The sequence below is a fragment of the Apis laboriosa genome, unplaced genomic scaffold (genome assembly GCF_014066325.1).
Source record: "Apis laboriosa isolate Shangri-la unplaced genomic scaffold, ASM1406632v1 scaffold64_cov150, whole genome shotgun sequence".
NCBI lineage: Eukaryota > Metazoa > Arthropoda > Insecta > Hymenoptera > Apidae > Apis > Apis laboriosa.
Window position 1 is genome coordinate 1,239,893 of NW_025224011.1, and position 16,129 is coordinate 1,256,021.

Genomic DNA, 16,129 nt, shown 5'->3' on the forward strand with positions numbered 1-16,129 from the left:
TTCTTGGGGAAAAGAAAAATTGGTGGAAGAGAAATGAGAATCTTTCCATTGATGAGATAGTGTTTGGTCTGTTATAATTTTATGTATAAAGATTTTGAAAGAATGATTTCTTGGGAGAAAGAAAAATTGGTGGAAGAGAATATCTGTGCAAGAGAATCTTTTTATCGATGAGAGAGTGTTAGGTAGTATTTGGTCTAATTTTATGTGTAGAGATTTGGACACGTGATTTCTTGGGGAGAGGAGATTTAGTGGGAAAGTGGGAATTGATCGATGAAAGAGGATGGTCTATTGGAGTGGAGCGATCTTCAAAGTAATAGGTAGAAGATTGTAACTCGGTTTCTTTTTGGGAAACGAGGAATTTTAAGAGAAAAGGAATAAAGAGAAAGCAAGATTGATGAAATATCGACGAGGAAAGATCGTAATTATCGAGTTTTAAAAAAAATATATCGTGTGAATTGTTCGTAATGCAATTTTGAAGCGGAAAATTAAACCCGAGATAATTAGGATAAATGGATTGCTATTAGTGGGTCGAAACAAAGAAAGCGAGCACGGATCGGTGAAAGTTTAAAATAAACTCTTGAACATCTTTAAATTTTAAAATAGACGCAACAATATATTTTTACAATCTCTAATATCTTCTAAAAATATTCTTCGCGAAGTTGTCTATACCGTACCATATCCATTGGATAATTTATAGCAATAATTTTTTTTTTTCTTTTGATCGGCAGGCCCTGGGCCAGGACGTTCTAATGGGGACCAAAGAAGAAGAATGGGGCAATCATGGGTTGATCGTGCGGGATAAATCCTCGCTGGGAGTGGTGTTGAGGGATCGTTTGATGACGGATGCCGCCCTTGGAGGTCCACGACCGATTAAGTCCGAGCACAATTACAGCCTGTTGACGTCGAGCCCCCCTCCAAGCCCCGCGACACCCGGTGCCAACCCCCACACGCCTAATTCCGGATCGTCCGCCGACAGGGTTGGCGCTTCCCTCTCCGCAAACGGTTCCAACTCCATCGATTCTACTAACATGGATCACCATAAATCGTTGGACATTCGAAGCAGGATCGATGGTAAGGTTTTTACGCAAGATTTTATAATAGAATCTGGTAAATTAATATGTAACATATAAATATAATTAAATTAATATCTTGGAGAATTTTTAATTATCAGCAATTTAATTTTATCTCTATATATCAATTAATTTGGAAATATCAATGTGTTAATATGTTTAAATGATTATGATTATCAAAAAAAGAAATTGCAATGTCACAACTATCATTACCAATTTTTCACGCCATTTTCTTTTACAGCGTAGAATTCTAGTATTACAAATTTATTAATAATCCTCATCGTCGTCGGCGCAAGAACGTCAAGCCGCAAGAATCTATTGCTCACCTTTCCCACACCCAACTTTCAAGAATCTCTTCCCTGCATCGTTACAGTGCATCACGTCCAATGGAATGATGCTAATGCACAATACGTATATCATACCGTCCTCTCCATAACAGAATCTCTAACAGGGGAAAGTATAAAGTTACAGAAGTAACAGGAGCCTGATAATATTGCTAATTTGATGGAAATCCATGTAATTGAAAAGCAATCTTTTATAAGAAGTGATTCTCGTCAATTTTTATCTTCTTTTAAAAGAATAATATATATATATATTTTAAACATTGGAGTATTAATTTTTTCTTTTTTAATTACATTTTAATTCCCTTTGAAACTGATATACACATGCTTTCAGGATCATAATATAGATTCATTCACATACGCATGTTGTTCTTCCATTAACTTTTTATACCATTCTTATCTCGTAATGGTATATCAGTAGCATATGATGGCCTTCCTTGCAATTAATTTACTCGTGATCTCATTGTGTGCACGCATTCTTTTGTCTCTTCGATTCAAAATAGTAACATACACGCGTAATAATCTCTCTTAAATAAAATTTGTCACACGAAATGAATGACGAATAACCAAAGAGTTTGCACTTTTTACATTAATTAAAATTATATTTCGATTTCCAGACATGGAGGAGGAATGTTTCCCGGCGATCTCGATGAACACCGCGTCCGGACGCGACGACCTGTCCTCGTCGTCGTCCACGTCCTCTACCTCAACGATTATCCTAAAGAGAAGGAACAACATAGTACCTGAAGACGTGGAGTGCAGTGAGATCAAAGGAGAGCCGATCAGCGCGCCTAGCAGCCCATCGGAATCGTGTCAAACGACGATAGTCGAAGACAAAAATACGATAACCATGGTGTTTCCTCAGACTCTTCATTTCTCAAAGAATCACATGTCGCAGACGAGCGACAGCGAGGAAGATGACGAGGAATATTATCAGGTGCTTCATTGCTTCATTATTTTCTTTCTTTTCTTCTTTCTTTTCAATTTTATTCGTCCAGTGTTTCTAAAAATTTAGAATATTTATATACTGCTCGTGTGTGATAAAATTTAATGATTAATTAAAGATGTTTTTTTGCACAAGTTTTCGAATATAAGCGAAAACATTGATAATAATAATTGTTTATATGTCCAAACTATTTCCAAACGCAAAATATTTCACCGGTTATTCATCGGTGTGAACGAACACCTGTTCCAACAGATGACGCCAAACACCGAATCGTAGTTAATTATCATTAGAGCGAAACAATATCAATACGAATGTAATAATGACACGTGTTAGAAACCGAGTGTCTAATTAAAAATAGATCCCAATTTAAAATTTCACACTTGTACGCAAGCAGATATTAAGAAACGTCTCACAATTCGCAATTTCTTCTCCCTCCTTTTTCTTTAACCTCCCCAATTCTGATCACCTATACCTTCAACAACAACAATAATAATAACAACGATGAAAATCAAATTAAAATATTAAAAACTGAATCATCTCATCCCCTTTTTCGCAAGGATCGAGTTTTAAGAAAGAGTTAAAAAAAAGACCACAAACTATCTGTGTCACAGGGTATGGAGGTGGAGGAGTACAACGGGGAGGCGAGCGACGCGAAGCAGGCGGATCTGCGCGCGTCCAGGCAGGGTCTGCCGCCGACGCCTCCGAGCAGCGCGAGTTCCGACAGCGAGGGCACCGCTTCCGCTTCCTGCTCGCCGGAACGCCGAGATTCCCAGAGCTCCGCGCACGCACAGAATCTCAGGGGCATGCTCACGCCCAGGCTTTACATCACCAACACCACGCACACCACCAGACAGCCCATCCACACACCCTTGATTTCCTGCCAACCGGTTAGTCCAAAAACGTTCTTTCTTTTTCTAATTAAAATCCGGGGAGGATAAACATGGATTGAATTTGATAATTGTTGAAATTAATTTTGGGTATGTCAAAATATAAGTGTCCATCCAGCGACTTAAAGATGTTTATTTTAAAGGTCAAAGTTTATTTTATATGATAAGAATCAAAGTGAAAAATTAGTCAATTTGTAAGAAGTTATTTTTATTTTGTAAGAAGTTTAATCGATAAATAGGGAATTGAAATAGGGAAGAAGACGTAGTATGTGACGTAGTATGAAATTGATTGGTTTGCAGAAAGGATCGACGGGAGTGTTAACATTGACGGAAGAGGAAAAGCGGACATTGATCGCGGAAGGTTACCCTGTTCCAACGAAATTGCCACTAACGAAGCAGGAAGAAAAATCATTGAAGAAAGTTCGCAGGAAAATTAAAAACAAGGTGAGTTTTCCAATGTTTTCCAAAAGAATTTTCAATAATTACGCAATGGATGATAAATTTTGTAAATACGAATCAAATGAAAAAAGAAAAAAAAAAAAAACGAGAAATTAAGCTTTCAAAATTGTACATTTATAAATGCTTCAAGGTCGACGACAATGATTACGTAAAAGCAAACGTGCTATTCATTTTTTTGACTATTCTGTTTTCTCTATTTATGAGTCATCGTCTAAAAGAAGATACTTAACACTTTGAGTGCTCGTTAAAATTACCAAATGTGGGCAAAAAAACATCCTTCTCTTTTATCATTCATGATAGATATATATATATAGTATCGGTATTGGTACACATGTATTTACATGTAACGTATATTTTCTTACATAATTTTTATTGATCGTTATTTATAAATATCTTGGAGCAATTTTTTTTTTTTAATCATATTTTTGTTCTATTTACACAATTGATATGATATTTATATATTTTTATATCAAAGGACAAATTAAGAAATTGAAAGAATGAGAAATAGAGATTAAAATATATATTTCTTTTTCATCAAATAACTAACATTCATAATTTATTAAAAATAAATAAATCACATTCTCAAGAAATTACATTTTAATTTTTTTTTTTAAATTTCCAACAAAAGCTATGATGATAATATCCAAATTGCTCGTACTAAAAATTACTTATTAAGAATCTCTTTACACTTATTTAAAAATTTAACGAATAATCGATAACGCAATCAACACCGACGAGGAGCGAAACTCGACGCATGATCGGCTGCCTCGTGTTACAGATATCGGCTCAGGAGTCTCGACGGAAGAAAAAGGAGTACATGGACGGATTAGAAAGACGTGTCACCATGCTCACAAACGAGAATTCCTCGTACAGGGACAGGCTGACAGCCCTCGAGGACAAGAATCGCGAATTACTGAAAGAACTTCAACGTCTTCAAGCCCTACTTCAGCTACAAAACTCGTAGACGCGAAAATAAATATTAAATTCTCTTCCCCCGAGTCGAGGACTTGAGTCAAGAAGACACGTATTAAATATTATCGCTCGTAGTGATCCAAAGGATTCTATAAAGACTGGAGGCCGGAACCAGGGTCTCAGAACGTGTTCCTCATCGTTGAATTACGAGTGTTCTTTACCCTTATATAGTTTTACTTTGACCCTTGGACAATTTTCAAATTGTTATTCGCTCGACTTCTTTCATTGAATCAGTAATATATATATATATATATATAAAATTCGACGATTTTCGAATAATATTTTTTTCATTTTAGTCGAGTTATACGGGGTCGATATATATATATGTATGGGATCAAAAGATGTCGTGGACAGACTTATATATTTTCCAAGGGAACAGTGCAATTCCTTTACATTCCTTGTAAAGTCTTCCTCGTGTGTAGCGGATCGAGAATAGAACGTGATTCGCGATATAAAATATTCCTTGGACCGCCTTGTCTTCCTGTTTCCGTGGACAGGAATCCGGCGATGAGTGCAATTCAACCGTGGAGTGCCTTGATTCGCTAATCTCGATGATTCTTCCATCGCGAACGAATGAATTGGATTTTTCATTTTTTTTTTTAATTTTTATCATCGAAAAATATTTTACTATTGTTAGTTTTCGATTCTTACGTTACGATTATAGAGATATACAATCAATTTTAATGAGAATTGATTACGAAAAGTTTGGAGGAAAGTTTCAGTTTTCGAAGAATGCGCGGGATTCTGAGATTATCGATTTGGACGCAAATCGGATGAAATCGGACGAGAGAACTCGTTCGTCGACGCCCGAAGCTTTATCGAAATTCAGTTTTCCGCGTCACGAGACGATTTGCACATTTTTAATCTGTTTGTAGATTTAATGTGGTCGAGATCGAGAATTATAAAAACTGAACTGAAAAATTATGAACTTTTTATGTATATAACTTCTTTTCATTGGTTTTTTTTCTTTTTTTTAATTTTCAAATTATCAGATTGCTAAAAAAATTTTTGACTTACCAAAATAACAATGAATATTTGATATCTATTTATTTTAAAAATAGATAATTCAATAGATATTTCAATCCATTTAACGAAAAGTATATATTTTAAGAATCGCCATTTAAATTTGATAAAATTAAACTATATTCAAGAAGGTAATTTTCTTTTTTTTTTTTTTTGTTGTGCAAAGGGATAAAACAAAGTTCGATCGAATTTTAATTTCGAACTTTAAAATCGAAAACGAAATTAAAATAGACATCGATGGGATGTTTCATAATTAAAACAAATGAGGAGGATTAAATTTGAAGCGAAATAGCGATAGACGAACGTTCGCGTCGACTATCGAAATATTTAATGATGCATTTTCAATCGATCGCAATCGATATTCGATTGACAATTTATATTCGATATATTAGATTTTCGTCCGAATAATATAGAAATGAGAAATGTGACGAACGTTATAGTTGAAATAAATATATAATGATAAGACGACGTACAATTTGAAACGATGAATGTTCATCGTGTTAAGTATAGAAATTATAGATAATGAATAATTTTAGTGCGAACAGAGGTGCGTAATTAATTAATTAAGATTAAAAAAAAATATTTTATATAAAAAAGAATTCGGTGATCGCCTGCGCCTATTTTCTCGAGAGAAAATTATATGAATAGATTGAGATATAAATCATATATATATATATAAATATATTTAAGAACTTATTTATAAGTTAGAATATTTTAAACGCGAGATATAGATTTGTACATTATATTTGTTAAAGAAATTTTATTTACTTGGCCATCTACAATGTTGTGGATGGCTCGTTTCATCGTGGTTTTAAGAAAAACACTGTGCAATCACTTCGATTTTTTCTTCAAAGAATGCGCCACATCATATGTAGGAGTAATATTTTATAGTTTTTATTTTACTATGATACTAGGTGCAATGTGATTCGTTGAATGATAAAAGATAAAGAAATTTTTCGAGAAATGAGAAATTCCTCACGAATTGTAAATTTCGAATGATATATTTTTAATCGAATTATTTTTGAAAAATAATATATTTTTAAAGAAAATTCCAATAAAATATTTACAAAGAGAAAGAGTTTCCTTTCAAGGAAATATTGTTTGGAAAAATTTTTTGTGCAAAAATAATTTAAAAAGAATCTGTCTTTTTAAAAGAAAATTATGTAAATAATTAAATAAAAAATTAGTTGGCCAACTCTTGAAAAAATATTTAACTATTTTATTTTATTTTAGATCTCGCAATTTTACGAATCAGATTGCACTTTATATATTCCATACTCGCATTTTATCGTCGAATTTCGATTTTAGGATATGATGTTTCTTCGTGTTCCCATATCTAATAGGTACAAATATCATCGGTAATGTCCACGATCGTGCAAAATTAGGATTAAAGGAGGCATCGACGAATGATTCGCAGAGAATTCTTGTCTCGAACACAAGCGCTGCCATTCGTTACGAATGACGATCTTCGAAAGTAGATTCTCCATAGATGAACTTTTTAAATATATTAATAATCACATAGAAGAAGAAAATATCCGAACGATACCATTTCATTAATAGAAATTTTATTAACACATCGAATGCCATGTGAGTTAAAAGTTATATGACAAAATTATACTTTCTATGTTATAATTAACAAAAAATAGAAAATTGTATTATATTATTATTGATCAGAAATAAGAGAAAACTAATTTTGAAATGTGTTTTCGTAAGGAGAATGATTATATTCGAAATGAACGATTAGCTTGAAAAATTCCAAGAAATGATGAAATAGTTTCTGCCTGCTTTAGTTGGCTATTTCAAGCTCCAAGTTGGACGAAGCTTCGGCGTCTGAAATTTCTATTTTTATGCCGGTTTCAGTGGATCGTTTGAACAATAACAAATATATTTTAGGCAGTACACGTTTACAATCTGAAAGATACTTTTTTGTAAAATAAATTGATAATGTATCTTTGGTAAAATTATTGGTTAAAATAGAGAAACAGTTAATTTTTTTTTAACTTTTCATGTTTTCCAATATATTTTTCATTGAAAATAATGACAGAGCAAAGAAAAATTTTTTACAATCAATTGTCTTGTATTTAAAAAAAAGAAAAGAAAAACCATTTTGGAAGCAAACAAATTTAACTCTCATGGCACTAATTTGTTAAATAGAGATTCGAACGATCTTTTATAGAATAATTACAGGGACCAATAGGAATTCGATGGCGCATCTCTCATTCCTTCGTCGAACGTTTTCGATCACGATCAAGGTTTCTCGCGCGATTTTGCGATATCGTGTCACGTGACAAATTGCTTATGGCTTTGATCCAAGCCTCGATTCAATTAGATTTCGCGTGAACTTCAATTAACTTATCTATCCGGTATAAACCGACCAGAGGGAAAACTTTAAATATGATCTCTTTAGAGCTTGATGAATTCAAGTAACCTAGTTTACAATATTATGATTGGAAAAAATTGTTCTGTCATTTAAACGCATTGAAAATTGAAATTTGGAAATTTCAAGATTTTCTTAGGTTCGTATTTCAAAAAAAAAAAAAAATAGGTTTTTGTACGAATTTGATATTTTCACACATAGTAAAAATCTTAAAAAAAACCAAACTGTCGTGTCGTGTGTGTATATATATTATAATAAATTTATCCAGAAGCATAAGTTATTTCTACGTTATTTTTACGTCGTGAATATATCGTATTCATGGTGAAAAAATGGGAAGTGCGTAAAAAAAGAGAACACTGACTCAGTGTCTATCAATTAAACTTACGTCTAAGCATATCCACGAACATGGATATTCTTACCGGCTTAAAGACCGATGTGTTTAACAGTGTTTCTTTAAAGGGGATATTATTCCTCGCGTTTTTAAGTTATGATTGGCTTCCTTGGTTTATTCAATTCCTTCGATTCCTGTATTTAATAAAGGAATTATAATATTTTCAACAAAAAAACAGAACAATTTTTCGAAATTCTTGGAATTTAAAAATCTCCAAGTTTCTTTTTCTCAAAATTTCTCGAATCATCTCGAATTTTTGAACTCTCGATACTTTCAAATTCAAAAGAAAAAGAAAAAAAATACCATTTCTTTTAAATCTTAAATTTATAGAAAAAGTGCACACATCCATATTATACGATTATTCGTGGAAATATCAGTAAATTTACGCGAGGAAACCTCACAGATCGTTGGATAAGAATCATGGAGCCTGGCACGTAGGTGATCGTAATTTCGTGTGTACAAAAATGCCAATTGAACGCAGTTTTTATCGAGAATAAAAAAAAAAATATATAAGCGAGAGTTAATTTAATATATTCTATGAACGAAGCTTTATATAAATGATCATATATATATATATATATATATGTATATACATATATATAAATATATATCTATACATAAAATATTTCTATATAAACAGATAATATATGTATACACTAAAGAAAATATAGACGCATTTACAAACCTATATACACCGAGAGGTAGGAGATATAATACACAAATAATACACAACACACGCGCGAATTATTTACTAGGTCTCATTTATCGCGAGAAGAAAACCCGATGAATCGTTCGTAAAATTCATTCGTATTCTCTACGATATCGTATGCATTATATTATTTATCCACAGAGTCTATATATATATATATATACTATATATATATACGTGTTAGCTATGCGACGACTTATCCTATTATCCCGACGAGTGTCTTTACGCGATTACGATGATGTACAGCGATAGCCACGTGTACGATGTTACACGTGACCTCATTGTGACTAATTTCGAACGTTGTACTACAAGAAATAAACACATGTGACTTAATATTCTTGCTATGTGTTCTCATCCCGCTAATTCTATTATTTAGTGATCGGATTCGAATGGATTCTTGTCGATTGAATCTCGATTACGACGTAACTTCTGCTTATGCGAATTCACGTTATAATAAAATTCCATTTAATATGAAATTTTTGTTGTGGATTTATATAATTTTTATCTATTCTAATTTCGTTTATTTTTTCTAGGTCTGATTGAATCGTATCGTATCAAGAAGTCATGGATAAGTAAGAAGAAGTGAATCGCAATTGAAATATTTATTTCCAACAATGTGTTCAAATAATGGAATATTTTATAAAAAAAAATTTTTAAAAGAAGTAAAATGTAAAGATTTTCAGTAATTTATTTATTTTTTGAAATAGAAGCGTCTATATGCAAGCAATCATATATATGATCTTTCTTATATATATATATATATCATTCTTATTGGTACAATCATGATAACTGGAAGAAGTTATATTCACGCACAAGGAGACACAATGTAATCTGTGTATGAAAACAACGGTATGAACTAAACGCAAGCATCGATTTCAAAATAAATTGTTCTCTCAAGGCCAATTCCTCACTTCAAATAACTTTATGTCATGCAAGTTAACTCTATCTTTTAGAATTTCATTACATTTCTGTTACTATTATCCTCCTCTGTATGTAGATTCTTAGAATGGATAAAATAAAGTGACTTTGACGTCATCCTTTATATCTTATCGAGTATTTCTATAAGATTTCAGTAAATTACTGCTGAATTAATTTAATAATACAGATCAATTGGAAATTGCATTATTAAAAAATTGTTTTAGTTATTATTATTTTTTAAAAGAAAAACAAGTATGATAATGTTTAATATTTCAATCTGATATTAAAAAATAGTTCTTGCATCAAATTTATTAAATTTAATCAAGTAGATCTTTATAATTGTTAAAGAATTATTGAAATTTAATAATATCGATAATGCTATTCCTATTTTGTTACAAGTTTTCATCTATATTTCACATTTATTTTTAAAACTTCAAAATTCTACGCCTTCTACGTTTATGTTCAATAAATTCGTTAAATTTTAATAGAAAAGAAAAAAAGCGTAACTAAAATACTAAGAATTGTACGAGGAATCCCATTCATTGATCCCAGTTCATTGATCAAGATCCACTTCCTCGATCTGATCCTCCTCCACTCTATCCTTAAGGGTTGTCAAACTCAGGGGTTTTTCCATGTCCAAAACCTCCCCTTCCTCCTTACGGCCTTTTCTTTTCGATCTGTACAAAGGATTCTCGAATCTTCCTCCTGAAGATGAATCTTTTTTATCCGTTTCTTTGCTCTCGAGATTTGATTCACGGACATTAGCGACCTCTGCTATTTGAACGTTACCCTCTGAAATATTTTCAAAACGGGCGAAACCGAATGGTTTGCCAGCCTGTTTCTTGTCCACGTGAACTCCATCCCTTATCGAGGAAAATATTTGTGTGCACCCCATCAGAATTCTGAAAATTATTTAATACGAAATTAATTTTTCTATTCGTTCTTTTTTTTCTTTGAATTGTAAAAATTAAAATATTCTACATTCTTTTCTATTTTTTAAATTTTAATAGGATCCATAAAAGGAGATAGAGATATAGTAGAGTAAGAGAATGTTAATATTTTTAATTCTTCAAACTTTGTAATTTTATTTTAGAATCTTTATTATTATTATGATGGTTGTATTAATTATTTTTTAAATTGAAACATTCAGTTTTTTCTACGTTTTTTCACTTTTTATTATTCACTTTTTCCATTTAGAATTTTGTTACAGTGACATATTCACTATAATTCGATTTTATAGTTTATATTTCGTTGAAATTATATTATATGCGTTCTCTTTACTGTCGATGTGGAGCAAAATGAGAGAAAAAGTTAAAAGATTAACGAATTTTATTTTTTCTTTTAAAAACAAGGTTTTCAAGGAATAGTTGAAGAATTCGATTATGCAGTTTAAACGGTTCTTCTTTAGAAATTTACATTTTTCCCTTATGAATATTTTTTATCAAAGTTCTTTAACTCTTAAAAGTCATCTCAAAAAAGAAATTGCGTTAATATATATTATCGAGCATGAAATTTCATCTCGACATATTTTGACAAAATATTTTTTTATTTAGAAAAATTATTTTTTCAATGATTACGAACAATATTCCATACATTCTATAATGAATAGAATTTTTATTCATAGTTTCAAATATTTATATATATAATAGAATTTAAAAAGATTGCAAATATTATTTTCTTCTTCTTTCCTTTCTTTTCTCGTAATCTGAAATTTTATCTCGTAAATCATTCGATTAAAATATATATATATGTATATTTTCTTTATATCTTCATTACGTATTTCAGTTTCCAATGATTTGTTAGATAACAAAGTTTAGAAATTGCAGATGTTTCAATATGCAATTCGGTTTACCATGCACAAACGTGTGATATCATATGGAATCGAAGCAATCTCTGCTGTTTTCCTGATAGTTTCGTCTCTTCAAATTACACGAATTAATAAAGATTTCCCCGTCTTAAGTTCGTGAAGAATTCGTGAAGAATTCGTGACTAATTACAACAATTAATCAAAATAACATCAATCTTTTCAAATTGGAGATGTAATTCTTGAAAGTATTTTCCACAATTTCCTTTAAATTCATTTCAAAAGATTCATTTTAACAAGGAAAACAAATATTCACATTTACTCCTCTTTTCTTTACAACTTACGAACAAATCAAACTTGCAAAAAGAAATAAAAGCAAAATTTATGTTCACAAATATGATATGTTGAGATCTCGGATAAAACGGAGATCTAAAAGTGCAATAAAAAAAATATATACCAATAAATCCTCACTGTAATTCACCACAGTGAAATATCGTCCAATATCGTGACAATTAAAAATTTATCCAACTTCTTTTTTTTCTTTTCTTTTTTTTTTTCTTTTTTTTAGACAACGTATCTCGTTTCGACTCTCGTCTAGAAAATATCCTGAGGGGAAGTTAATTTTGCAGACATCCGGTTCATAGGAGTCGCAAGTGCAGCAAGCAGTTTCCCTCATGTTTCATATTCCGCGTAATTACTTTTTCCATCGCATTTTTCTTCCATTCTTCTTCCCTTTCCTTCCCACAATCCTTCTTTTCCACGTTTTCGTTGTTTCCGCCACTCGACACTATTCGCCATCGACACCCACATGTCGGATATATAAGGGTCAAATGGGACGAGCTTGATATGGAAAAGCTTCATAGCAATTTTTTGCAATGAACTCCTCGTTGAAATACTCATTTCCCGTTCTCCACCCCGCGAAAACGTGCATCGTTCAGCTATTTTTGACGAGTTATTAATTTTGCTCTCTTTCTCTCTCTCTCTCTCTCTTTCTCTCCTTCCCTCTTCCCCCTCTAATCACGATTTCTTTTTTTTTGGCCTTTTCCTTTTCTTTTCTCTCTCCTTTCGTTTTGTTTATGCTAGTAATATTAAGTCATTTTTCGTAGTGCAAATTTTATTGAGAATTTTGAAAATTTGAAAAATCAGTAAAGAAATTTAAAAATGTTGTGATATTCATAAACATTTTAATTGAATTGCACTGTTACATTATACTGTTTAAAAAAAAGGAAAAACTGTTCTTGATTCATATTGATCATAAATTTAAAAAAAATAAAAATAAAAATAAAAAGGACGTCTCTCTTATGCAGAGAGAATAATCTTTCCATTATTTTTCTTTACGATCCCATCGTATCCCATAAATTGTTTAAATTACTATCATCTTAAATCAGCATTATTAAAATTGTTCATCAATCCTCATAAATGAGATATAAAGAAACGAAATGGTTGTTCAAATAAATATCACGATTTTGTTATACGTATACATATGAAATATACACCATATATATACGTTAAGTTTCTTTTCAAGAGATATCAGAAAACTCGTGATACGATAATCAATTTATTACTTACTGTCTGTAGGAATAGCCAAAGTATAAGAAGACGATGAATAAAAGCGCAAGGAGGATCAATGGTGTAACGAACAACGAAGCCAGTGCGACAGTTACGCCATTATTTCGCAAAGCGGCACCGGTTACTTCCACAGAAAAAACCTCGATTTTCATATCTGTCAAGGAAAACGAGAACAAATCAGAAAAAAAAAAAAAATATAAAAAGCGTAATTCAAAAAATGGAAAAAAAAAATAGACGACATTATAATATAAGTCACGGAATTTACTCGAAAGGGTTCTCTTCACATCTTCCAACCCCTCGAGAATATCGATTTCCGAGTAATCGCCCTTTTTCTTTATCAGAACCTCGACACCTCCGTTCCAAGTACGTCTCACGTGCCAAACAAGCTTCTCCGCGCGCCTTTCCAGAGCTTCGTCTGCGGCGGCCTGGACCAACGATAAAGACGTCTTCTCCGTTAAAGACAAACGACCACCGCAATATCTGCAGCAATGCCCTTCCACCTGAATTTCAAGATATCTCTCTTAAGATTTGAGATCAAGGATTTCGATTGATAATTCTTCTGGTAAGATATATATATCGATGATGTTAATTAATTTCTCACTCACCCACAATGGATACTCGCAGGTGGGGTATCCACACTTTGGTCTTTGAATGGCGCAAATTTCTTCGAGGTAGTAACCGTTCGGATCGTCCTGGCAGGAACACTTTCCGCAATTGTATTCCGCGTATCTGTGAGATTTTGAATTATTCCTTAATTGAAGATTTATGAAAATCTAGAATTAAGTGAGTTCAAAGAAGGAATATTGCGAGAATTAATAATCGAAGATTGGAAAGTTGGAGTTAAATTTGAAATAAGAATATTGGTAAGAAGAAAAAATTTAAAAAATTTAAATTTCTATTATACGTACCTCACGGTGGATATACCTTTCTCGAACTCCCTTCCAGTCTCCAAATCTGCCCATTGCCAGCCGCTGTATGGATACTTTTCATCGATCGTTCGAACCGATTTCACTTCGATGCTCTTCATCGGCAAAAGAACACTGAAGATTCGCGTTTTCTCCGGCAGAACTACGGTGTCCTGGCGGCACGGCACCTGCTCGAGGTGAGGCGCTGCTTCCGAGCTCCCGTTCCAATTTTCTGGATCAGCCCAAAACAAGTGACCAGATCTTGACCACTGACTGATTTTCTTTGGCGATTTTCCCGGCTCGGTTAACTTTTGTAATCGGATTAATCATTAGGGATGATCAATATCATTAATGAACGAATAAATCGGGTAAGATTTTTTAAGTAATTTTTATTGAATTTATTTGCTATTATTTTATTTCTATTATTCGAAGCTTTCAATAACAGAAACGATAATTCCTTGGTTCAATTTTGTAGATTATTAAGCGTGAAATGAGAACAAGATCAGAAATTATCTGATTATTTTTACATTCAATTATATACTCTCAAGTAAAAAGATATTTTAAAGACGTGATGAAATATTTTATTCAAGCGAGATAATTCTTAATTAATTTAATTTCGTTAAAATTTATATTTGTTAAATTGTAGTAATTCGCATAACTTTTCTTAATTTATAGATGTTAATAATTTAGTAAATGTCACATTCAACCAGTAGGTACCATTGCATATCTATATCACATCTCGGTGACCTATTTAAATGACAATTTAATTTAGAGATTTGAAGATTATATTTGATAAATATAAATTTCGTTTTCAATATACCATTAGTTTAATTTATCATTGCCCTAATTGTATTAATCCAGAATGACCTACATATCGATGTTAATAATTAATCTGTTTCCATACATTTAAACAAATGAAAATTTACACTTTATCTCTACCTACCTGTAATCTTCCGTTTCTAGATAGGGCCAACGATCCAGTTCTGGCCAGATCAATTCCAGAAAGTCTCAGATTCTCGGATTTCCCAATTCCCACAGCGTGTCTCATGTCCAAAGGAAACGTCACATAACTATCTAATTCCGGTATACGTCCTCCAATCCAATTTTCAGCCGTCTCCCATTCCAAATTTGGGAGCCAATATTTCTCCACCCCAATCGACGATTTTAACATTAACACGAAAAATATCCATATTGTTCGAATTTCGCTGGGGACTCTCACCTTCATATCGAACAAATTCCTTTTTCAAACTACTTTTTTAATCAATTATTAAATTAAATTATTCGAAGATAATTTCAGTTCATTTTTTTTTTTTTAATTATTTGAAGATTTTAGATTCTACGAATTAGAGGAAGTAGTATTAGTGTAATGATAGTGGGGAAAAGTAATCGATATAAAGGAAATAGTGGAATATGTGAAAAGGAATAAGGTAAAAATTTTTGACACAGATATCAAACTAAGCTTGAAACGACTAGGAACGAACGATTGTCGGGCTAAACTATCAGAAACTGAAGCGGGTAATTGGAATCGAAGGGGCGTGCCAGATTTACGATATACTGCTACAGACTTGTTTTATTATCTCTATTATTTAGCTTTCGACGAATTTACTAAAATAACCACTGGTGGAAAATCATTTTTTAAAAAATATATTCACAATATTTTCATACGTATCTAATTTGAATTGGAATACTTTTAATCTAAAGAATTAATACAATGTTAATAAAAAATTTTAAATATTGATATTAAAATGACGTATTATT

At 31.9% G+C, this 16,129-nt stretch overlaps 2 protein-coding genes across 3 annotated transcripts in view; one reads left to right on the top strand and one right to left on the bottom strand.

Moving 5' to 3' along the window:
• Positions 1-5,812, top strand: part of LOC122718485 (cyclic AMP response element-binding protein A) — a 37,037-nt gene extending 31,225 nt beyond the window's left edge. The window contains exons 3-7 of one of the 2 annotated variants that reach the window (XM_043943558.1): positions 729-1,071; positions 2,029-2,348; positions 2,969-3,244; positions 3,545-3,688; positions 4,482-5,809. In XM_043943558.1, coding sequence (XP_043799493.1) covers positions 729-1,071; positions 2,029-2,348; positions 2,969-3,244; positions 3,545-3,688; positions 4,482-4,667 — 1,269 coding nt within the window. In that variant the 3' untranslated portion in view covers positions 4,668-5,809. Of the gene's footprint in view, positions 1-728; positions 1,072-2,028; positions 2,349-2,968; positions 3,245-3,544; positions 3,689-4,481 lie in introns of both variants that reach the window. The other variant, XM_043943559.1, reaches the window with a different exon arrangement.
• A 3,998-nt stretch (positions 5,813-9,810) lies between these two features.
• Positions 9,811-16,017, bottom strand: LOC122718484 (protein amnionless-like). Its single transcript, XM_043943557.1, has 6 exons — positions 15,315-16,017; positions 14,375-14,679; positions 14,072-14,195; positions 13,732-13,966; positions 13,467-13,620; positions 9,811-10,995 (listed from the first exon to the last, which is right to left on the bottom strand). The coding sequence occupies exons 1-6, from the start codon at positions 15,594-15,596 to the stop codon at positions 10,647-10,649; spliced, it is 1,449 nt and encodes a 482-aa protein (XP_043799492.1). The 5' UTR covers positions 15,597-16,017; the 3' UTR covers positions 9,811-10,646.
• Between the last annotated feature and the right edge of the window lie 112 nt (positions 16,018-16,129).

Coding starts and splice junctions, on each gene's coding strand:
- LOC122718484 (XM_043943557.1), bottom strand. CDS start 15,596: ATGAAGGTGAGAGTCCCCAGCGAAATTCGAACAATATGGATATTTTTC. Junction 13,967..14,071: donor CCTGCGAGTATCCATTGTGG/GTGAGTGAGAAA, acceptor CTTGAAATTCAG/GTGGAAGGGCATTGCTGCAG. Junction 13,621..13,731: donor TGTGAAGAGAACCCTTTCGA/GTAAATTCCGTG, acceptor TTTCCTTGACAG/ATATGAAAATCGAGGTTTTT.